Source organism: Pseudoliparis swirei, chromosome 3 (assembly GCF_029220125.1).
Source record: "Pseudoliparis swirei isolate HS2019 ecotype Mariana Trench chromosome 3, NWPU_hadal_v1, whole genome shotgun sequence".
In the NCBI taxonomy this organism is placed as follows: domain Eukaryota; kingdom Metazoa; phylum Chordata; class Actinopteri; order Perciformes; family Liparidae; genus Pseudoliparis; species Pseudoliparis swirei.
Window position 1 is genome coordinate 6176685 of NC_079390.1, and position 25269 is coordinate 6201953.

The following is a 25269-nucleotide window of genomic DNA, read 5'->3' on the forward strand; positions in this document are numbered from 1 at the left end:
ATGTAAGGTTTTATAGAGAATTATATTGACACAACGGAGGATGTGACTGGGTGGATGTGAAGTTAATCAGCATTGACAAACACTACAACCACAGCTGCTCAGGACTTCCATCTACTATTAAGTACAAACCTAAAAAGAAGACGCACACTACAATCTTTTTCCAGAGGCAAGCCTATATGTGGACAGGTTTCTGACATTTTTTTTTAAATGTTTCAATACATGGTAAAAAAGTTAATATACAGAGCTGTAAACAAAAACTTTTTACGGTAAAATGACAATTAACGTCACAAAAAAAAGCTAATGGTTAATTTTTTAAAAGTGTGACACAGGGAATGATTGATAAGCAATATTGCTTTATGAGAGCACTTTAATAATAATAATAATATTGGCGGGTAAAAGGCTTTACAGCATCCCCCCCCCCCAGTCAGCATCAAACAACAACAGAACATGAAACAGACATAAGAGACTATTTACAAGTGATCTTTTTTTGTTTTTCTGTTAAAATTATGTCTACTTAATGTGGCGAACTTCATCACAACGCAACAACGCACAGCCGATGACGTACTGGTGTAGTGTGCATGTGGCCAAATGCAAGTGTGTGAATTTGAGTAACATAGGAGCGTCGGGCGTATGAAAAGTTTAAAAAGTTCAATGTCCATATTTCTCTTTTCTACGTCGTTCCTCCCTGACGGAGGAGACGCGCCTCTTCTGTTCGTCCTCCCTCACTCTTTAGCTCATCTTCTTCGCGCCGCTGGCTTCTTGCGACCCTAGAGAGAAGTGGGCGGGGCCGAGAGAGAGAGAACAGCAGGCTGAAAACACTGAACAGGAAGCGTATACATTCTTCCACACTTCATAAATGCATCTAAAACTCTCATATACTATTTATTCGTGTACCTTCGGTGTTGGCTCGTCCTCCGGCTCGTCCTCCTCCTCCTCAGAGTCGTCTTTAGCAGCTGCTGCCTTCGATCGCCCTCCACGCCTGGACACCAGAGGGGACACGCTCAGTCAGTATGGCTCAGCATGCAGCATGGAGACGGTGAGAAGCACAGACAGGCCCACACCCCTCTAGCATCTCCAAATATCTCTCTTTAGGTACCAAACTTTTTTTCGTTACATCTACTCAAACTGTTACTGTATCCTGACAGTCGTTCACTAGAAAGATCCTCTTTGAAAAACGCTGTTCCCTTTGCCCCCTCGTTGTGCTTCTGAATGATTTTGTTCCTATGAATCCAGATTCTGTTCCTTTAGCGCTTCAATCAGACTCCTCAACTCTGATTGGTTGTTTTCCATTTGAATCTCCCAAATGCCACTTCGGAGCACTAAAAGGAGGCGGAATAACCTGATTGTTCTCACACATCATCATCATCACAAGTCCTTCCTTCCTGCTGCTGTCGGGCTGCACAACAAACTGCAGTAGATCGCTGGAGAGCCTGGCAAACTCAGCACTTTACTTTGTTTTCCCCCTGTATATTTAGTATTCGTGTTGAGTTTTTAGTTTTTAGTATTTAGTTGTGCGTTTTATAATTATTTTTATTCATGCTCTGATTGCACTGTTGCTGTGATTTTTGAAATGTCCCCACTGTGGGACGAATAAAGGTATATATCATATCATCATGTGCTTTCCATGGAATTTCATACAAGCCACCATGAGATGTTATATATGAAAAAGGTTATTGCGATTAATGAGATACACGTTGAGCTTCAACAGACGTTCAAGTTAAAACATGTCTGACCTCGTGCTGAGCTTTCTATTGGAAGATGAATAAATATTCGAGGCTGGTCCATTTTAATTTCTTTACCAGTCAGTGAGCTAAAAAAAACACGTCTGGCCCACAAAGTGCAACCGTGAGCTGGACTTCCTGCCTCGGACTGAAGGATGACGGAGCTACAACGTGTGCATCTTACGCCGGTTTCTTGGCAGGCGGCTGAGCCGATTTGGGCGGACGTCCTCTCCTCTTCTGCGGCGTAGACTCTGCTGACTCGGTGCTGCGGAACAGAGACAAAATGCAGACGACACCAGAGTTTGAGACATAAATCCGGCTGACGGACGTCTCCGTGGCAACAGCCGGCCTCTCGGCGCCTCACCCTTGAGATCGCCTCGGCGCCCTGGCCGGCCTGCCCGCCTTCGCCTTCAACTCGATGTTTCGCTGCCGCCGCCCTCCGCTTCCTCCTCCACCTCCGCTGCGGCTTCCTCCTCCCCCTTCTCCTCTTCATCTTCCTCCTCCTCCTCGTCCTCCTCTGGCGGAGGCACCGCCTTCTTCCGGCCCCTCTTTCCCTTGGCGGGGGTATCCTGACTCGGAGTAGCGGACTTCGGAGGCCGGCCCCTGCGGGCTTTTTTGGGCGGGCTGTTCTGCTCGTCCTCCGGCCGGTTGTCCTCGTCCCACGGCTCCTCGGACTCGGCCGCCGCGGCCGTGTTGGCCGCCGCCTTCTTGCGCCCGCGCTTTGGTTTGCCGTCCTGGTCTTCGCTCGAGGCCACGACTCGCTTGCGACCGCGGGGCTTCTCGATATCCTGTAAAAAACAAGATGATAATAACAGTCGATACGGGGCGCTGGGCTTCCTGCTCTTTCACGAATGAGCCAGAGTTCTTCTATTAGTTTAAATGTGAACGGAAAAGTCTTTCTGCCCTCGGAAAACTTGTTAACCGTCTGGTTTCCACAACAGTTTTAATAAACTGCTTAAAACCTGAGATCTACTCAAGTGAAGATGAGAAACAAGTTGGACATTTCTCGTAAATATTGGTACAATCCTGTAAAACATTTGAAAGGAACGAAGCATTTATACTCTTCGCTAGAAAATACGATATTGTTTGACGATTAGAGATCCAAAAATTCAGAGACAAACTAAATGACACAGGCAGCCGGTCTGCAGGCTGTTATGAATAGTCAACACAAAGCATACTCGATAATCTTATCTCGACTTGAATCCAGCGCGTGTTTACTCGGGAGAATCAAAACAGTCCCTCGGGTTTACGACTGGAAACACTCCACTGGCTCACAGCAACACGCCTCTCGACTCGTCCGACGCTCCCGGGGCCTTTCTGACCGTGGTTGTGTATTTGTGTGTCAGTTTCCTTGCTTTTAATACTGAAGACTAAGATCATATTGTAAACAAAAAAGCCCTTTTATATATTTCATGTGTGGGCGTTCTTCTGAAAAACTAAATTAGTCAGGAGGAGTAAATAAAGCTTCGGTAAGGTTGTGCACGTATGATCTAAATTTAAATATCAGCAACCTTTCCAACGGCATGGAGTAACATATCAAGAGGATTTTATAAATAAATTGTATTTGTATTGACCGTCTATAGAACGTATTCAAATAGTTAAATCGAATGACACCATAATATGACATTTTCAGGATAATTTTGAGACATTACACACACACATGATGATCGTACTGCGGATATGATGACTAAGCACATTTTCACTCTGAAAAAACACAAATAACTTTAAATAATAAGACAAATAAGATAAAGAAAACATGGATGCACTTCTGCTATATTAAAATAAACAGAAGACGTGATACCAGTACATGAAGAGGTTTGAATACCTTATCAGTGCTGTCTGCTCTCTTCAGGCTGATGTCCTCGTTTTCACTGTGATCCATTTCTGTGCTGTCAAGCCTGGAACTGGAATTATTCATTGTTACTATTTCACATACCAACAAAAAAAATGCAGCTAAAAAAGGTGCAACGAGATACAAAAAGCCATCAATGTGTGTGATCCCGTGTAGTCTGTGAACATATATCATTAACATGTCGTTTTCTTTATTTCCCATTTGGGGAATCATTAGATCCTGAGGTCTTTGAGAACATTTGAAACTGGATTCAGTGCCTTGCTCAAGCACCAGGGTCTGAACTTGGGTCGTCAGCTGGAGCCAGAACTCAACCTCACACATCCAGGGAGTAGTTTTATGGCAGCTAATACACCGTTTCTTCCGAGTGCCCTTTTTGTTGGTGGAGACAGGAAAGTGGCCTTGAGTGGGGGGTTTATGTGGGCCATTGAGTATGAAACAAAACCAATACTATTATTTACAACATCAAAAGCATCATCTACAATGAAAAGGCCACTAAAAGGCGACTCAAACACTTCTCAAACGCTCTCCCCTGCTGCTCTGCTCACCTCCACTCTTCCCTCAGGGACAATCCCCCCAGTTTTTTACCATCACCGCATTGTCTCAATGGAAAGCTCCGTAGCGCTCCTCTGTTGGCATAACGTTGATGGCGTAAACGGTCGAGGAGCAACGTTAATTTTCATTGTGCTCGTCCCCATCGAGACACCGCTCTACGAGAGTTTAGAGGAGGGTGTGTGAGAGTTACACGTGTTGGTGACATCAGAGATTGAATTTGGGATTGCTGGTCCACGGCGAGGCCTTAAAGTAGCGCCTATGAGCGCCTCGTGTCTCGTACCTGGTCTTGCTGCGTTGTGGGGAGCCCGGGTTGGACGAGGGGTCGTCGTTGCTGGCCGTCTCCATACGTGAAGCTTTACTCTGGAGCTGTTTTCCCGCTGACGCCAGCGGCTTGTTTACCGCACCCAACACGTTCGCCGACTTGGGCTTGAAGGGGCGAGAGAGGACCGGAGTTGGAGAACGCGTTCCACGCAACAAAAACACAGAAATGAGATGCAAAAGCCAACGGAACCGTTGCATATTAAGCCAACGGAACCGTTTCATATTAAGCCAACGGAACCGTTTCATATTAACCTCTTCCACTCCACTGAGGACGCTGGCGTCCTTAAGACCCTCCCCTTCCCTTTAAACGGCTTGCTCACGCAGACCACACCAATAAACATGGGCATGTTTGGTATCCCAGCATTCAACACATCCTCATCTTTGGAAAGAAAATATACATTTTCTTTTATTTCGTAATCATTTTTCACAAGAGCCCAAACACACAATGTCTAAAGTCGCGATAAACGCAGCAAGTCGGGTCTTGCAACATTTCGACGGAGAAAACGTACAGAATACACTTTATAAGTAGATGTATTAGCGGAGGTGTTAGCGGAAGTACTAGTGGAAGTTAGCAAAGAGCTAGCGGAATCAGAAAAGGTAAAAAGTTGTACAAAAAAACTTTTTTTTTGGTGCGTTGTCTTCACTGACAGTAACGTGTTGAAGCCAGGAGACCGCGCTGTCTTTGCCGGGCCATGAACACGGTGATTTGCTCTCTTTTTGTTTGACTACATTTTATTAGTAACAGTTAGACTGTCAATCCCTTCGTCTCCTCTAGAGGAGACTTCCGGCTTTCTAACGACGTGTTGCATATGCAAATTGAGTCACACGTAACTCCTCTGAAATGCGTGGGCGCAGCAAGTCTTCTCCTTACAGAATATACATGTACATGTATAGAAATATATATATATAGATAAGTTTATACATACATATATGTGTGTATATATATTATGTAGTATATATGTATATATACTACATATATATGTCACTATGTGTGTATATATATCTATATATGTAGTATATATTTATATGTATATATTATTTAGCAATAAATCTGCTCCACTTGGAGTCAAAGTTATATTTTGCAGTGATATTAGTGGTTATTATAGTTCTTTACATTGGTATATGTTGAACCATATCAACATGTAAAGGAAAAAACCTTCAGTGTCTCATAATATCATTTGGGTACCATGTGTGCATTTGGAGTCTGCAAATGTCCTTTTTGGAGCTCCGCCTGGATCTTTTCATGAAAAACAGTGTAGGATGGTCATACTTTGTCCTATCCTCTTCAAATTTGAAGCAGGTGTTTAGTACCAGTGCAGTTACACACATATACTGTCCTTTTCCTGTACAGATACAGACACAGGCAGTTATTTATACTGAAATATACTTTTTTATTTTAGGCGGACACAAATCTTACATTTTTACTGACTTCAAAGGCCCACTGCTCTGTTTCTGTATGACCTAAAGGACTTTTGACACTTTCACAAGTAGTGACATCTTTCTAGAAAGCCTTCATTGATACATTTAGTTAGAGGGGTTCAGAAACTACAGCCATTTTAATTTCGTTACATCATTTTAGGCGTTTTTGCTCGAAAATGGGGGTGGAGTGGAAGAGGTTAAGCCAATGGAACCGTTGCATATTAAGCCAATGGAACCGTTGCATATTAAGCCAATGGAACCGTTGCATATTAAGCAAATGGAACCGTTGCATATTAAGCCTACCTTTCCAGGTGTGAAGAAGGACTTCATCTCTGGCGGGAGGAAGTTTTTTGTGTTGCTGAAATTCTGAAACGGGGAGAAATCTTTTATCAGAGGGCTCGTTTTGGGTAAAAAGAACAACCCCCAAGCACAAGCTGTGAGATATGAGAAGAAGTGCTGCTGCTGCCAAACGATCTCATTCATCAGTGTGCCCCAGATCCCTCGATAATTCCCGTGTTCACACCAAAAACGTTGGCACTGATAATCCGGTTACTACCAGGTACCACTGGTACCTTTGAAAGAGTTGCATATGCGTTTGTACCCGTCACGTGTGCATCTTGACCCATTATTGAAGAAAAAAAGGTAAACGAAAGGTTTTTGCAGCTCAGCCGTTAACATCGACATCAACGAAGAGGAATGTAAAAGAAACTGCAGGGAGATGCTTTGCGGTGCAGAAACCAACCTTGTCGGGTTTGGTGAAGAAGTACGAGGGCAGTACCGGGTCCTTCGGAGACTCGAGGCTGTAGGTGGTGCTCTTTGACATGATGATGTGCATGGCTACGTCACACACTGTGTAGAGTTTCTGTACAGGCAAGAGACACACATCTGGTGAGCAGGAAGGCAATAAGAGCAGTGTGTGCGTGTGTGTGTGTATATATATACATATATACTGTCCATATATGATCTATAAAGCAGATGCAATGTATTTACTTCGTTGGTTTTGGGGTCGATGGGGGCCTGGGCATCTTTTGTCTGTTTGATATTTTCCACCATTTTCCTTATGAAGGCATGGCTGTTGTTGTCATTCTTAGCCATGATGATCTCCAGGACAAACCACAGAGCCCTGATAAAAAAGGAAGGAAAGGTTAATATCAGCAAGTCAGACTTTGAATTCTAGCTATACCTCCGGAACATAAACATTAAACTGCAGATGAAATTAAAGACTAAAGGCAACATGGTACAGCGCTGCGTATTCTCTATGGGGGAACCACGATATCAGTCAGCGTTTCTACAGCCAACGTAGCCGTGTGTGCCCCAGAAATATGATTATACAACATAAACACCAGATTGTAATATTCCACATTGATCTGAGAGAAATCTATGGAATGTGCTTCTTTCCATGTTTTAAAGTCTTCTTTTGTCATCAGTGTTACCGGCTTCCTCAAACACGACTTACTCTTTGATTTCTTTGAGCTGCTCGATGTCCTGTAACTTGATGTAGTCGGGGTCATGTGCCAGCAGGTGGATGGTGTAGGGCACCACGTACTCCGGAAGCAGAGAGAACAGCTTGTCTGTTGTCACACACGGTAAATACATATTACATCATATTTCCTCATTAGAACAGTGATAATAATTACCGCCATGGGCACTGAGGTGCGCTACAATTCCTTTTTTAATTTCCTCCTTACAGTCATATCACATACAGATATACACACAGTGCATATATTCTGGTTTTAAACATATACTGTAGAGCAGGAGGATTCAATTAAAATTCAACAAAGCCCAGTTCTACACGCAAAATGTCCAGAACATCACAATAATGTCTAACATGCGCTATTATTTAGTCCCGTATATATTGAAGTAGCTTAAACGTTGTATTAATGTCTGTATGTAGTCAACAACTAACTGTCAAATAAAACACAGAAAGTTCAAGTGAATAAGATTTAAAATTGAACTGGATGAATTAAAAATAATAAATACATGTTCTTGTCTTATTTCAAGTAAAATAAAAGGCTTGGGGAAAAAAAATTAATAAAGAAAGCTTTTCGAAGATGGGCATCAATATACTTAATATGAACTTCAGTTCATTTAGATGTGAAGTGATGTCACAATATTATATTCTCCTAATATTCTAAATAGAGAATTTTTTCAGTGCCACATTTTAGATACGCGTCGGTAAGTTTGCTCAGAAGATGTGAGCCGTGTGCTTTTAGTGGCGGGTCAAAATCACCTTTTAAAATCCCTCTGGCCTTTGGGAAGATTGGAAATATTAGAGTACATTCTTGGTTGAAGGCTGTGGCCTCGCTTTGGGAGCCTGAATACAACCCCACTTCATAAAATCTAAGCTAACCAGTCAGTTATTTCATAAAATGTGGTAACCGGTGTCACTACTTGTTGCCAACGGCTAACACAGATGGACCTGCACTTTAAGATTAGAACAATCTACAAAAAAAACAATTGTCAGAGTTCAGTTTCTTTACCGCTGATGGCGGCGTGCTGCTTGAGGTACTCTCTGCGAATGTTGACATTTTTCACCAGGCACTGGCGAGCGTGAGCCCTCCTCTCCTTCACGGGGTCCTTGGCACACAACGCAAACACGGCCATGTACTCCAGAGGCAGACGGAGGCGGCACAGGCCCCGGTGGAGCTTCTGGGAATAACACTGTCGCACCTGGTAGCACTCGTCCTGGAGAGAGACACGCACAGGAAACAGTGACGACGATCAGGAGGAGACATGTTATGGTAGAGAGAGAGAAACGCGGGGAGTGGGCGGTGGAGCGAGGCTAAGTGTCGGGAAGAGAATGATACCCGATGTCAGTGCATCATTTAAAAACTAGAACGGGCACTCGGTAGAGCGCATACCTTCGCATATCACAAGATCGGGCATTGAATTATGAACATTTTGGCATTAGTTGCATGCCAATTGGATAAAAATCGACCGTGCTATGGTAAAAAGAAGATTTTGACCTTTTCATGACCTTGACCTTTGACCCAATTGATCCCAAAATCTAATCAAATGGTCCCCGGATAATAATCAATCATCCCACCAAATTTCATGCGATTCGGTTTAATACTTTTTGTGTTATGCGAGTAACACGCATACAAATAAATAGCGATCAAAACATAACCTTCCGCATTTTCAATGCGAAGGTAACTATTTAATATCAAACTGCTGCAGACAAGATGCACAGCCCTAAAAACGAGCAGAAGCGTAGCATGAAAAAAAGGAGACAATTCATACGTTGATGACGAGAGCACACAGCTGGTACTGCTCCAGGGTGATGATTTCGTGATAGCAGGGCTCCTGTGCCAGCTTCAGCAGGGCGCACGCCGCTGCCAGCCGCAGCCTCGACATGTCGGGTTTACTGGGGGGGGGGGGGGGGGGAGCAGAGGAGACGACGAATAAACAAGGATGTCCTCATTCATCTGCAAATGTGTTTGCGATTAAAGCCCGACATCCCCCGGGGTCAACAACACCCATTCACAATCCCGCGCTTCACATGAAATGTACATGATTATGATCTCAAGACAGAGCTTACTCTAAGTTGCTCCAAAAGGCTGACACACACACACACAACCTTTGTCTCAGGATAAATATAGGCTATGCCGTTTACCCCATCCGGCCCTGCTCGGTTAAGTCTCCATCGCTGTGTAGAATAGCAGTCAGCATCCTCAGCGTGGAGTTGCCCGATTTGCTCTGATTGTTCTTCACTCCTAGTAACCACCGCACCATCAGCTTTATGCCCTGGATCTGAATGGAAGAGGGGTGGAAAACCATTCTTTGGTCAACAAAAGTGCAATACCTGAGCTCCAATATTCATAATGGAGGGGAAATGTGTCCTCCATTTACTTGTGAATAAATGTATACGGCAAGATCAATCAACATTGACATTCTTTCTCTGAAAGTATTCTTCAGATACATGTACAAAAGAAAAATAATCAAAAACACAGAAGACTGAGCAGGTGGACAGTTTCTAAGAGACAAACGAGGGTTCACGGCTGACCTTGGCCAGAGTCTCTGGGGACACTTCTTCATCAGGAACCCAAAGTTTGGTCGTCTTCTTGCCCGGGATCTACCGACAACACAAATATACGGTAAGACTTTGAACTGCCTACATCAGTATTTTAGCTTGTTGTGATGACACCTCTTGGAGAATCTTCAAATGCCTGATAGGTCTAATATATGTACAACAGAAGAAAGTCAATAAACCATAGTAATTAAATTAAAATCGGAATAAAAACAAATATACTTTGTGAAAATATGTAAATAAATTAGGGCTGTCAATCGATTAAAAAAAATTAACTAATTAATCGCACATTTTGAAATTCATTAATCGCGATTAAAAGTTTTTTTTCTTCTTTTTAAAGACAAAACTTCACACAGAGCTGTGTTTTCAAAGAGGCTCCTACCTATAAAGTGCCAGCGAGGTTAATATCGTATATTTAATATCGTGGATGATAAATTGTTTCTTCAGTGAAACATCCAGATTAGTAAAAAAAAAGAAGTATATTGAGACCCCATTGGTCCTGTCATCTTTAACATTGAACAGCAGCAGAACCAGTGGCCTTGGTAAACTGACTGACATTCAAATATGTCACGTTAACCCTCTGGAGGCTGGGGGCATGTTCTCCATTTTACAAAAAAATGTAAATTCACCTTTTAAAGGCGTTTGCATATGACACATCCCCACGTGTTATACATCAAACATTCCAGAACAATCTCATCTCTATAATGAGGCTCAGTTGTCCTCGCGCCGTGTTCTCTGGTTCTCTGACTGACAGGTTGCTCATGAGCCTCTCCTGTGAGATGGGAGGTCCTTTGTGATTTACTGAGTGTTCATTGGTTGTTTTTTTCGCAAATTGTTGATAGCCAAACGGATTGACAAATCACGTTGAAGGTTTCGTGTGACGAGTTCTTTCCGCGCCACGTCACCCGACACGTCGCACCTCCGTTACTCTCTGTATCAGAGGGGGAGACGGGAGGAAGGAGGCGGAGGAGGAAACGCGACTGATTCATCCACGAGTTTAAACTGATTTCTGCTCCTTATTTTCGTGGAGAAATAATTGTTTTAAAAAACGGAAACAGTGTCAAACCGTACTGCCGCGGTTTGACACTCAGGGGAGTGAAAAAACTTCAACGAACACCGGAAGTAAACAAAGTTGCGTTAATTGTGGTAAAATATTTTAGTGCGTTAACGCGGCCAAATTAATCGCATAGATTAACGCGTTAATGCTGACAGCCCTAAAATATATACATTCTGAATGAAAAAAAACATGAACAACACAACTCAGAACATATATGTATATATGGGTTAAAACTGATCTTGGAACTGTGATGAACAGTTTCAAAAGTTTGTTTAATTCACTAATTAATCAATCAATAATAACAACACATTTTTGGGATTTTAGGTCTCGAAAACAAAGACGTGGCTCTCGACCCGAGCCCGGTGCGTGTGATGCATGCATGTGTACCCTGTCATTCATGAGCAGATCCTTCACAATGAAGTTGGCGACGAGAGATTTGAGCGGTGCAGCAAACTGTTCTGGGGCCAGCTGAGCCAGGTGACCCAGGGTGGTCAGAGGAGTGATGAGCTGCTCCAGGTTAGCGGGGTCGAGGCCTTTGTGCAGAGGCTGGAGACACAAACACACAACATGTCATTCACTTTTGATCCTGGGGCAGACATGCGAACATGGATGCCACATTATATTTCACAAATTATTCAGCCTTGGGAGGCGTGTCTATCACATAGCAGCATTCAGTGCCTCATTAATTAACTTCTTGATGCACTTAAAAGTGAATATCGAGTTCACCTCAGGGAGTCTTTTAAAAGAAAAAGACATTTTCTAAAATATGTCAGGCACATTTATCAACATAATCTGTTTGTCTGCATAAAATAATAAAAGGGCAATTTAATTGAAAGATCACAACATTTGTAAATGCCTTGCAAAATGTGTCAAACCAGGTACTTTTATAACTAAAACAAATCTAAAACCAAAAGAAATGGGACCGACTAACCTCAAAGATTTGGGCGAAGTGTGTGTCTCTGTTGGTGAACATGGCGTTGATGCAGTGGATGGCGTACTTGGCCTGGCGGGGCAGCCCTCTTTTAGCTTTGGCCTGCAGTACTGGCAGCAAAACGCTTGGGGGAGCAGGAAGAAGATCACCATTACAAACCATAGAAGTATTGTCAGAAGTCAGAAAGAGTGCAGCAGGCTCAAAGCGAACCACAGAGATTTCTACCGGTGTTTGACTGCATACATCCCGCTTTAAACAGGACAATGAATTAAAAGCATCAATCGGGCAGTGAGACGTACGATTTGATATGAGGAAAACTCTCTTCCAACTTGCTGCCTGTGTTCTTGAAGATCTGCAGCGCGGCCTCGGCGACCTTCTCGTCATCCATCTTCAGACAACCCAACAGAGACTCAAACGTCTCTGCAGAGTGGAATGAAACCGGGTGTGTGAACGAAAGCACCTGGGATAAAAAAAGAATATATATTCTTTTGAATATGTCAGGAAAATGCACTTAAAAAAAAAAAATTTGGTTGGTGTCACTGACAACTTCTGCTGGCAGCTTATGTTTCTGTTTTTGGTTGCTTTTTAAAAATATATTACCTTCAGCAGTTCCAGTCCTGCTCTGATGGCCTCTTCAGTGGGCACGCCCTCCTCCTCATCATCAGCTGTTCCGTCAATAGATTTGTTGACCTGTTTTATCAACGCACTGATTGACGATGGTAGAGATAAAAGAGAGAAAAAAAGGTCATACATTGTCCAACTGAGTCAATCATTACTGGCATTTCTGTCAATGTAATCAGTTACTTTGTCTCATCGTCGCACACACACACACACACTACCTGATGGATTCTGTGTCGATGTGTACAGGCGCAATTCTTTCCAGAAGGAACTTCACCATTTCCAGGAATGGGTTGCTGGGCTGTTTGGGGCTGCCAAGCTTCTTTGTGATGTCTCGCTGAGAAGGGAACAACAAATAGGTTTTCTTTTAAAAATGTATAAATAATATTATTATACACGTTATAGAAATAGATAATAATGACACGGTAATGTAGAAACTCTGACAATCGCCCTGTCTCACACTTTTTGACTTTGTTCAATTCTGTTGGTAAAACTAGTTCAGTAGAACCATATTCACTTTAAGTGACACGGAGCGCCTCATGGTCGACTTACTACAAATATAAAGCCCTCGATACTAATCTGACGGCAATTTATCAAATAAAATCCTATTTTACACATACACAGAACAACGTGAAGTGGAACTCTTTTGAACCGAGCTCCAGAAAGCAACTAACATGTACAAAAAATATATATAATATGATACAAAATATATATATTGGACAAAAAGAAACAATAACCAATATAACAGTATGCTTCCGGGAAATGGAATAGTGAAACAGTTTGGCCATGAGTGAGTTTAAAAAAGTACATTCATAGGCAATATATGGCAGGCGGATGAATTATAAATTATGTGTAGAGAGTTATAGATGCTGAGAGTCACAGGTTCAGGACCCGGCTGGCCTGAGGGAAGAAACGACTCCCCCAGCAGCACAGCGTCAAAGAGCTCAGAGAGATGTGCGTGTGTTTCGCCCTCTAACGCTTCGCCACGGTTACCAATGAATTATCTTAAATCATCATCTTTTCTGCATAAAATCAGCCCATGACACTGGGAAAATATATTAAAATGGCAATTTAAAAAAAGGAGTTAAAGATATCCATCTACTAATATCTATTCCCCCCTTGCGGTGCAACCATGGCTAAAGAGGCTATAAATCCCTCTTATAATAATTACAAAAATAAATCGGACTAACAGTATCTTCATGCATTTCCATTTATGCAAACAGTGTGGATGAATAAATGAATATCCAGTAAACTCTTTGAAAGCAGCGTGCAAGTTAAACAAGAGTCCCAACTTAATGTCCCGTCATTCAAATGGCCGTGCACCGTTGGAAATTATAAAACATGGGCAGCAGAGTCGGGTATCAAATAACATCTGCCGTCATGTCTGAATGGAGCTGCAACGCACATTCACAGACAGCCGAGTGGGGCTCGGCTTGAAGCTCCTATTTGAGAAACTATAAAACATATTGTACCACCTTCAGTCTACGTGGTCTTTGACTGTTTCTTCATCCAAACGACAGATTGTAGAGAGACTATATACATAGACAATTCACATAATAAATGATTAAACTAGAATGGGCACTCGGTAGAGCGCATACCTTCGCATATTACATTGAATTATGAACATGTTGGCATTAGTTGCATGCCAATTGGATACAAATTGACCGCACTATGGTAAAAATAAGATTTTGACCTTTTCATGACCTTGACCTTTGACCCGATCGATCACAAAATCTAATCAAATGGTCCCCGGATAATAACCAATCATCCCACCAAATTTCATGTGATTCGGTTTAATACTTTTTGACTTATGCGAATAACACGCACGCATACAAATACACGGCGATCAAAACATTACCTTCCGCATTTTCAATGCGAAGGTAATAAACTATAACTTTGAGGATATCAATCAAAACCAAAGCCAGTGTGTGGCTGACAGCATCGACTCCACACTGAAGAGGGAAACGTCAATCCTCACCACGCAGACTTCAGCTTGCTTGCAGGAACACGAGGGGCTGACCAAGGTTTCCAACTGATCTCTGACCCGCTCTTCATCCTCCAGCACCTGAGCCAGCTTCTTCACAAAGTCCTGAGCCTTGCCCGGGTCTGGCAGGTTCTCTGTAGTCACACAGTAATACAAGCTTGTGAATGCAATGAATTAGTACATTTGAAACAAAGTGAGGTCAGGCTGTTTCAGCACATGTCATTAAAGGTGTTGTTCATTATTTTCTTCAGCGAGGTGGACAGACCCTGTGGCTGGTAATTAAAATAGAGACGTATGGTTTCTGAAAGAAACTTGTTTTTATCTATATTTGTGTAAATTCCCTTACTTGTGATCACCATGACTTTGGCAAATACGGCCTTGCTCGACGCTTCAGACTATAACAAACACACACAAGAACAATAGAAACAACAAGTTTAGAAACACCAGACGAGAGTATATTTACAATCTGCTTTTGATGTCGTGTGCTTCAGTTAGAGTCACCTTGGGTTTTTTGACCAAGTCCAACAGGTCTTTGACGTTGTGCCTCAGCAGATTTTGGCACTTCCACATCTCGTTCAAAGCTCTGAGGCAACGGATGGAGAATCAGAATAGTACAGTATTTTTCCTGCATTGATCTTTTATTAGTTAGAACAACTTACTTGACAGCATTCGTGTCCAGAGTGGCATACAGGTAGTAAAGACACTTCATCCTCTCAGCGGTTTCCAGGTTGTGAGGGACCATGTACTGGGCAAAGACCCGCTCCACCAGCAACCTGTGCACATGGAAGGAATCATTTGGATTTAAATTAATATCCTCGGATACATATGTTACTATTCAATGATTTGAGCTTAGAATCCTGACTCGGAGTTCTGGGAGAATAAACTCACATTTTATGAACCCTCATAGTAAAAATGGGGCATTTTTAAGAATAGTTTCATCCTTACATTTTGGATAACCAATTTGAGAGGTTTAAGAGAGACTTTGCTGAGCAGGCACAAGTATTTCAACACTGTCCTATTTAGCTTTCATACAGTTACACACTCGGGCACTTCCTGTTACGGGACACATTATTCCCGTTGGCAGCCGAGCGGCTCCTCTGCAGCAGAGTGATTCAAAGGATAACAGACGCTGCCCAGCACAGTTCTACATGCGAGGCAATCAGGTTTCATGGAGTTGTCATTCAGGCATTTTTCAGAGGTGCCCACTTTGCCTCAACATGGCTCATCTACATAGACCGCAGAGACGTTTTGCAGACTGGCTTTAGACATTCCCAGGAAGGCAATGCAGGATCTGGAGACACAATACCAAACCAAATGTTCCAGGTATAAATGTAGAGAGCGATGCTGAGATGTCCCGTCTGGCTCCTCGAATGCTTTCATATGAAAACAGCTGTGACTGTTGTGCATCATGGAGGCCCGAGGCTACGGTGGCTGGTGTACGTATGATTGTCAAACTGCAGTGAGTAAAGATGTTTCACGTCTCAAGGGAAGCCTCTTGCTTTTTGGATTCTGAAGGGCTGCTATGAAAGCCCGATTTTACTTTTTGTATTTGAAACGGGTTAAAAAAGTGTTTTGGGCTAACTGCCAACATCTGCTAAAGAATATCTCAACGTGATGTCATTATTGACAAGTGTCTTGTAATCTATGGAACGAGACATATTAATCAAGAAGAAAAGCTTTTTAGCTAATAGCTCAAGGCACAAACGCTGAGCGAGTGACTTAAGGAGCTCGCCGATCCTCATCAGCTTCTTTAAGGGACCGTATTTAAATGCTCTACCTTCTTTAAAGGGAACACATTTAAATGCTCTACCACCAGCACAGGTTCCCCCCAAGGCTGTGTTCTTTCCCCTCTGCTGTTCTCCCTGTACACCAACAGCTGCACCTCCAGTCACCAGTCCGTCAAGCTCCTGAAGTTCGCGGATGACACCACCCTCATTGGGCTCATCTCTGGTGGGGACGAGACCGCCTACAGGTGGGAGACTGACCACCTGGTGACCTGGTGCAGCCAGAACAACCTGGAGCTCAACGCTCTAAAGACAGTGGAGATGGTTGTGGATTTCAGGAGGAATGCAGCCCCACCCGCCCCTCTCATCCTGTGTGACTCCCCCGTCGACGCTGTGGAGTCCTTCCGCTTCCTGGGCTCCATCATCACCCAGGACCTCAAGTGGGAGCTGAACATCGGCTCCATCACCAAGAAGGCCCAGCAGAGGATGTTCTTCCTGAGGCAGCAGAGGAAATTCAACCTGCCAGGGAAAATGATGGTGCACTTCTACACGGCCATCGTTGAGTCCATCATCTGCTCCTCCATCACCGTCTGGCACCCTGCAGCCACGGCCAAAGACAAATGCAGGCTGCAGAGCATCATCCGCTCGGCCGAGAGGGTTATTGGCTGCAATCTGCCATCTCTCCAGGTCCTGTTCACTTCCAGGTCACTGAAGCGGGCCAGCAAGATTGTGACTGACCCCTCCCACCCTTGACACTCCCTGTTCGAGTCCCTCCCGTCTGGTAGGAGGCTGCGGTCCATCAGGACAAAGACCTCCCGCCACACTAAAAGTTTTTTCCCCGTCGGCAGTCGGGCTCATCAATGACTGTCACCCCCAGGACTACCTCCTCTTCTTCCTTCTTCCCCCTTCTTCCTTCTCCTCCTTCTTCTTCCTACTCCTCCTCCCTCCTCCTTCTTCTTCCCTCCTGGAGGCCTCCTCCACACACACGTCACATGTAACATACACTTTAACTTAAACACACATGTCTCTTGAAACACACACCTAAACACTTTAACGTTATTTGTTTATCTTGGTTTATCTTTATCTTATTTGTTTATCTTCTCTTATACTTAAGTTAATACACACTTTGCACTGTTGCTGTCGCGTTGATTGTCATGTCAAATGTTGCACCTTTCGCCAAAAAAAATTCCTGGTTTGTGTAAACATTCCTGGCAATAAACGGATTCTGATTCTGTAAAGAGAACATACTTTAATGCTCTACCTTCTTTACGGGAACATACTTAAATGCTCTACCTTTTTTAAGGTAACATATTTAAATGCTCTACGTTTTTACAGTTCACCCCGCAGGTATTAAATGCATTATTAAAATCCATAAAGGGATTTTGATTTTCATATTGGAACAGCCAGGAACACATTCAGACAAACCTGTCGTCGATGCTGTTTTGGTAGTAGATATGGAGCAGCTTGTCTTTTATCCAGGAAATCTGCTTAGAGGCCTCCCTCCCCCCCTCTGCCTGCAGCGAGTACTTCCTGTAGATCGATGCCAGACCCATCATGGCCTCCTTACGCACACGCCACTGATGGAGGAGGACAGGGCAAGAGAAAGGAAGACAATTACCAATCATGAGAACTTGTTAAATGAGAACTATGCGAGTGTTTGTAGTCCCCCCAAAGCACAATAACACCGACGGGTAGTCAATAAGCCAAATTGTTTGACAGCGTACCACAAACACAATCAAGTCGTAGAAACAAGGCTATTTGTATTGGTAAAGTAAATGACAACATTATCATGGTGTGTTCAGATGTTAACTTGCATAAATACAGTTGTACGAAAGAGATGTTTTCATAGAAATATAAAATGGATCTGAATTATGACTTTTATTTTATTATCTTCCTTATACAAGCACCGTGTATCAAAGCTAAAACTACTAAACATTACTTAATCAAAGCTTTATATAGAAATACAATACATTTCAATTTATTGTAATTGTTTGTTTTTAATGCAAATAACACCTGTATTTGACAATGACACAGTATGAAATTTGAATTAGTTTGACCTATTTCATGTCCAATTGTCCAAATAACTGTTGATTTTATCCATTTTTAATAAGCCTACATTATTTTTTTAATAAGCGAGTTTGGCTATCATTCAAGTGAAACCTCTCAGATACTTTGCAGATATTATTTTCAACCTAATTGCCCAGGCCTTGATAGAACACAATGACAAATAATACGAGACCATGCAGAGTCCAACCTCACAAAGAGTTGTCCACTTACTCTCTTGTCCAAGGTCCTCTCCTTTACAAAATTGAGCAACGCATCATTGACGAGAGACAAGTCCTTCTTGGCAGCAGTTACTATAGACACGATGACATCATGGCGGATGGCCTCCTCTGGGTCATGTGATCTAACCCTCAAGAATTCTGGGAAAGAAAACAGTAACAAACGAGTAGGATGTGAGAGAACGACAAAACTGATACAGGAAAAATATAGGTACCTCATCACATCAAAATAGCACATTTGTTAACAATGAGCGTGTAACTCTTCATTAAGAGCTTGTAGAGTGAGTGTTGCGGCATCACATCCATATGGTGGCAAAATAACTCAACAAGCAGGTTAGAGCATTGCAGCTGATTTACCTGTGAGGTCTTTGGCCAGGTCGGGGTGGTTCATGAGACAATGACTGGCAAACTTGACACACTCCAGCCTGATAGGCACATGGATGTCATTGAACCTTTTGGGAAAAGAAATTAATGTTATTATGGTCAACGCCACACGGCTAAAACAAATAACCGAGCAGGTATTTACTGCATGCACACATTGTAACTCAGGAAACCAAATGTAAGACTGGAATGATTATACTGCAATAAAATCATAAACCAAGAGACAAAACCTCACAATAAAACTGAATACAGAAACAACTCGTTCTAAAACCATCAAGGAGTGCGTGTTCGACAAATTACAAGGAGGTAATTTGATGAAATAAGAGCATGAATGAATACGTTGGTGAATTAAGCAAATGTGATGCTGTGAAACTACAACAAACAATACAGTTTAAAACAACACTGTTTTTCATGAATGTACCACCAACAATAAGAATAAAACTATTCTGATGATATAGAAAACATGATTTCTTTCAGACTTTTAGGACCCGTGGATGCCGTAGCCACAACACTGGGACCCACCTGCCGAGGTAACACTGCCACAGTGGTTTGTTCTGTGCAGCCAACTCAGAGTCCTTGACTCCAAACATCTTAGCCAGCAGCTTCACTACTTGTAGCCTCTCGTCATTATCATTACTCTGCAGAGACGGAGAGAGAGAGACATTATGCACGGAAAGTGGCTGCGTTGAAAGGACAACATTACCACTTTCATAAATCAAAAAGGCGGCAGCTTCTTTGGTATCAATCTCGTTTTAGAATGAGCCGCGAAGAAGACGCGACAGCAGAGACAACGGGAGGTAGAGACAAAGGAAGAGAAGTGGTAGAGAGGGTGATGAAGAAGAACAGCGTGGAGAGAAAACAAGCATGGAGAGATAAAGATGGAAAGAGTGATGGTGAGGCAGTGAATGAGCCTGAGAGAGAGAAAGAGGGAGAATGCGTTATCTGTGGGGGAGAGATTTTATCGCAGCTATTATTTTTTGGAAGACGGCAGTGATCTACGCTCCCGCCGAACGGTTAATGAGTGGTATCCATCAGCAGGAGGCCTTTATGAGACACTGCAGAGGCAACATTATGCCGACTGGCTGCTCCATCTTTCTAATGTGAATCAACAACCCTGCAGAGAAAGTGAAACTCTGCAATTCTGTGGGTAATAGGTTAGAGAATTTGGGTCTTTGGCCTGGTGTGTGAATATACTTAATGATAATATTACGCCAAGAATGGCTGATACGTCCACCTCTATAATTTTATTACATCACAACAACATTTTATAAGCATAATAATGCAATGAATCTGTCAAATGTCCAAATAAAGTGGAGAAAACAATTATACCAACAACATGACACTCACACAACAGCAGCTGTCAATGTTTAACTGAAAGAATGATTTTTTTAAATTTCTTTTTACTACCTTGAGTTTGAACTCGAGCTGCGGCAGCACCGAGAGCAGCAGGTGGCTGTCGATGTTGTAGAGCTCCAAGATGAGGTCAAAGACATGTTCGGACAGATCGCTGACCGACGTCTTCCCCAGCATCAGCACCTGGTTGAAGAACTGACGAACGGGAGGAATAATGGTTACCGATAACACATAAAAAAACATGTCCTGCAAATAAAACGGTGACTTTTCTGACAATCGAAAATGTATATATATACACACATACACACACACACACATATATATATATGAATAAATGAATAAATAAAACGCAAGATGGCGCCATGTCAGCAGTAGCTCCCTGTGTGTTTTAATTTGTTGTCTTTTTATTGTATCGTATATATTGTGTATTTTTTTATACTTAATATTAATATGTTACTCTGTAACCCTGTTTGCTGCTGCTGCTACAACCAAATCCTGGGGATTAATTAAGTATCTATCTATTTTTTTTAACAGGCCTTTTTGAGGATCTGTGCATGAACCCAATGCAGATGTTAAGATTACATTTGAGGTCATGCAAAAGTAAGAATGTGCTACACACAATCTATTGACATTGTGATCATTGCACAGTTCTCTCGTTTCTTGCTCCTCCTCCATGGTGAGGTCAAAGGTCAGGTAAACACCAGCATCCCTGAGCTGTTCGGGATTCAGGCTTTGACTCAACCCCCCCCCCCCCTCTCCCCATTTGCTCGGCATGAAGCTGGGTCCTCCGGCTGGGAAACGACTCCACCGTATTCCAGTAGCCTCAGTCCATCTGAATTCACAACTCTGAAGCCGCATGTATACAACGTGAGCCTCGGCACAAATAATTGGATGCAGCAAATGTTTTACACTCAACAGCTGATGTGAATGACCAACTTATCGGTCAGCTTTATCTTTTGCCCAGCGATAAAACACTTGGCAGTGTCAACACATTTCTAACATGCTTGGCCTTGGATCAACTACACTGGCAGTGCTCGTGGCATGCTCTTCCCACGAGGCTTCGTGAAACACTTTGAATCTACATTATGCACAGTTTCACAGCCGGTAGAGCTGTATGATTTATTGTGTTCACGACTACTGCAGGATATATATACACACCTGCATGGTGTCCAGTATTTAATTCAAGGAAAAGGATTATACATACAGCCACATATATGAAAGTGTTAAGACAAAAAAGATTGAATCTTACGTTGGTGATGTAAGGTTCAATAGCCTGAGCAGTCCTCTTCAGCAGAGCTTTGGCCAGGTCATACGCTTGTTTATTCAGATTCTAGACAGAAAGCAATTGGTGAATAAAAAAAAAAAGCAAGTCAGAGAGCATGTTGAGACAGATCACAAAAACTACACATGATGTCCAAAGAAAATGTCCAAGCCATCATTTCTTGTTTTTCAATTCCATTTGGATGTGTGTACCCAACAGACATCCACAAACTGTAAAGCTGCGTTACCTCTTTTCACCTGCAGGGGTCTCATTGAATCACAGGGGATGGAAAATGATATACTGACAAACGTGTTCAGACTGTCAGTTACTGAGCACCAAAATCCATGGTGTGTGTGTGTAAGGTGTTATTTATGTGATTATGCACATTAGGAGCATATGCATTATGTTGTGCACATACCTTGTGTGCAGGCACCAGGTTGACCAACACTGTGTCCAACAGCTCCTGCGATACAGTGTCTCCTTCACAGATGATGGAGCTCATCAGGTCCACCATATGCATGTGCACCTTCTGGTTATGGCCGTTGCTACGGAAACAAGGCAGGAAGGGTCAGAGACCATGATGTCATCATGGCAAGAATAAAATACAATATTCAACGCTGGTTCGTGTTGAGCCAGCAACTTAAGATCGGCTGGGCTAAAACAAAATGTGAGGTATTTGAGACTTTTTAGATTTACTTTGCTGATGACATGCACTTTGTCGGCCTCGTGTTTTTCAATTGCTGAATCTCTCATCTTGAAAACAAACCGTCCTCACACAAACAGACTGCGGTGCACTGAGCACACAGATGATGGGTGTACTTGCTCATAATGAGCTGCATTACATCGAAAAGTAACGCTTATTATTGGATTACAGCGACCGTTGTCCGCATAACTGCCGGGCATTACTAGTGTTATTACCTCTCATTCAGTGTGTGACTTACACACAAACAAACATGAAGCCTCCACTCCCCTACACCTTCAAGCTCACTTTAAGATTTCAAGCGGAGCGCTTTAAATTCTCAACAACATTGTGTTGGCTCAACCTTGACACACAACAATCATTTTGCTCCGATGGCGATGAGCCAAATTCTGCACTGCAGAATTCAGCCCACAGGGTTGTTTTCAGCCGAGTGAAAGTGAGAGTCAGGAGGAAGGAGAGGAGAGCGGGCAATCAGAGAAAAACAACCGGACTGTTACTCTGACGTTTAATGATGTTGCAGTGGAGACAGATTGAGGTGTTAGAGGGTGCTACAAGGGCTCATGCCTGACATAGAGGACTGCTGCAGACACAAATAGAGGCTATGTTGGATGGGAGAACTAAAATATGGACACACACACAACCCCCCTCCCCCCATGAAAAAAATGGACGCAAACATTAACAACCACCCTAAGGCGGGCTTCAATAAAAAGACTTACTTGATGACCTGGAAGAGTGTTCTGTAAAGCTGGGTGAATATCTCATTGCTGTCTTCGAGCTCAAAGCAAATATTGTAAGACTTCACCCATGCTATGTTCTAAACAAAAGGAGAGAGGAGGCAGGATGTTAGTGACAATACAATGTACAATGGCACCAGACTAGGATGATGAAAGAACAACGTGGTGAGGAAGGAGGGTGTTCACACATACAGAACAACATCAACAATTGTTTGGAGATGCGTGTGTGGCCACCAGGTGAATTCATCATCTTTTGGCTTAGTTTTTGGTCTCTGAAGGAAACATCGGTCCCTTTCGCTGCGTTTTGAGGAGATTTAACGTTTCCATTCCACTTTAAATTAAACAAATTAATCACTTCATTTTGGGATTTAGATATTAAAATAACTCAGGACGCTGCCAGTTAGAGGGTTCAGGCAAACAGGACTTTGAGTTACGTCTACACAACCAAAGCATTAAAAACTAGAACAGGCACTCGGTAGAGCGCATACCTTCGCATGTCACAAGATTGGGCATTGAATTATGAACATTTGGGTATTAGTTGCATGCCAATTGGATAAAAATTTACCACACTAAGGTAAAAAGAAGATGTTGACCTTTTCATGACCTTCACCTTGACCTTTGACCAGATCGATCCCAACATCTAATCAAATAGTCCCCGGATAATAACCAATCATCCCACCAAATTTCATGCGATTCTGTTTAATACTTTTTGAGTTATGCGAGTAACACGCATACAAATAAATAAATACACGGCGATCAAAACATTACCTTCCGCATTTCCAATGCGAAGGTAAAAAGCGCTAACACATTTTGATAGGGGGAAACAAAGTGTGGGTGAAGCCTCCGCGTGTGTGACGGAGGAATGGTGCTGCTGTAATGACAGGAGCTCATGTTGCCGACACACCGAGAGGTTAAAGCTCCGCTCACGGCGGTTATGGAAGCTACAGGTTGATTAAAACCATTGAATAGCTACAGCTCAAAAAATGGTCTTCCGGAAAGCCCCGTTTGAAACAATTAAGACTGAAAAGTAAACCAAACCATTAATGAAGAATATCAGAGTAAAATATTCTTTTAAAAAAATTAAAAAAAGATCCAACAAATATTGAAGGATTTAGAATAGGAATTTTTGGAAGGCAAACATGTATTATTGTAATCTGTTTTAAGGTTTTCAGCCAGAGAGTTTGATGCAGCCTGAAGGAGAAGAACAACAACACTGACAGATTGCTGATAAACATGAATAAACAGAAGAGAGTGCAGGTAATTCAGCCACCGCTGGTACCTCCATTGCATCTTGCCCTCTACATCATATATTTAATAATATGATTACATTTACATAAGATCTTTAATACACAGATAAATTAGTGAATGTATCCAGAAAAAACGACCGTCAATGCTTAAATGCACAGAATGAGCCTTTAGGTCAACATGCCAAATGACAACTGGAGTCCTGCACATGTTAAGTTGTTCACATTAAGTGTCTCTGTTGCCATTTATAAACTATCCAAATATCACTCCACCAGCAATAATCCACAAGAATAAAGCAAAGAGCTACTGATTGGCATACAGTGGATGACTTCCAATACAAAGAGAACAAAGAATTTTCAAGAAGCAGACCATTTAAAGTTCTTCAGCACCGCGGTTGTTGATTGCGAAAAGTAAAAGTGAAAAACTAGCTCAAAATCAGATGGTTTCATCCGGAAGGATCTTTAACAAAGAGTCAGGGTGAAACCAGGCTTATTTAGAACAATAGAGTATGTTTCACAACAAAGGTTTGGATATGTCTCTCATTAGTTGCCATGGAAACAAATCCATAAATCGTCAGTTTGGAGAGGCCTGGAAGTACTCACCAACTACAAGAGACCATCCCCCCCCACTGAGGACAATCACCGACTGGCTGACGACCTGAATGTCTTCTATTGTAGGTTCAACAAGCCCACTTCCACCCCGCCCAACTGCTCCATCATCGAACAATCACCTCCACTCTCTGCCTCACCTCTCCCATCCAACCCCCCACCGGCACTGAGGATCTGCAAAGAGGATGTGAGTCGGCTCTTTCAGAGGCAGAAGATCAGGAAGGCTCCGGGCCCAGACGGCGTGTCCCCCTCCTGCCTGAAAGTCTGTGCTGACCAGCTGTCCCCCATCTTCACGGAGATCTTCAACCGATCACTGGAGCTGTGTGAAGTCCCTTCCTGCTTCAAGCGCTCCTTGATCATCCCGGTGACCAAGAAATCCTCCATCACAGGATTAAATGACTACAGACCCATCGCCCTGACGTCTGTGGTCATGAAGTCCTTTGAGAGGCTGGTGTTGACCCACCTGAAGGACGTCACAGGGCCCCTGCTGGACCCCCTG

The 25269-nt window shown here is 42.8% G+C and overlaps 1 protein-coding gene across 1 annotated transcript in view; it reads right to left on the reverse strand.

Moving 5' to 3' along the window:
• Positions 1-3: 3 nt before the first annotated feature.
• LOC130210378 (sister chromatid cohesion protein PDS5 homolog B-like) overlaps positions 4-25269 on the reverse strand; it is a 34219-nt gene continuing 8953 nt past the window's right edge. Inside the window, 32 exon segments of the mRNA XM_056440607.1 lie at positions 4-767; positions 895-979; positions 1906-1986; positions 2086-2158; positions 2161-2509; positions 3547-3625; positions 4406-4551; positions 6169-6231; positions 6608-6727; positions 6856-6988; positions 7322-7436; positions 8346-8550; positions 9106-9229; positions 9479-9615; positions 9869-9937; positions 11337-11495; positions 11881-12004; positions 12180-12340; positions 12481-12586; positions 12720-12835; positions 14477-14616; positions 14829-14877; positions 14984-15065; positions 15142-15255; positions 17632-17783; positions 18484-18629; positions 18846-18940; positions 19392-19507; positions 20277-20417; positions 21472-21552; positions 21902-22028; positions 22900-22997. Of these exon segments, the coding sequence (XP_056296582.1) occupies positions 735-767; positions 895-979; positions 1906-1986; positions 2086-2158; positions 2161-2509; positions 3547-3625; positions 4406-4551; positions 6169-6231; positions 6608-6727; positions 6856-6988; positions 7322-7436; positions 8346-8550; positions 9106-9229; positions 9479-9615; positions 9869-9937; positions 11337-11495; positions 11881-12004; positions 12180-12340; positions 12481-12586; positions 12720-12835; positions 14477-14616; positions 14829-14877; positions 14984-15065; positions 15142-15255; positions 17632-17783; positions 18484-18629; positions 18846-18940; positions 19392-19507; positions 20277-20417; positions 21472-21552; positions 21902-22028; positions 22900-22997 (3819 nt within the window). The 3' untranslated portion in view covers positions 4-734.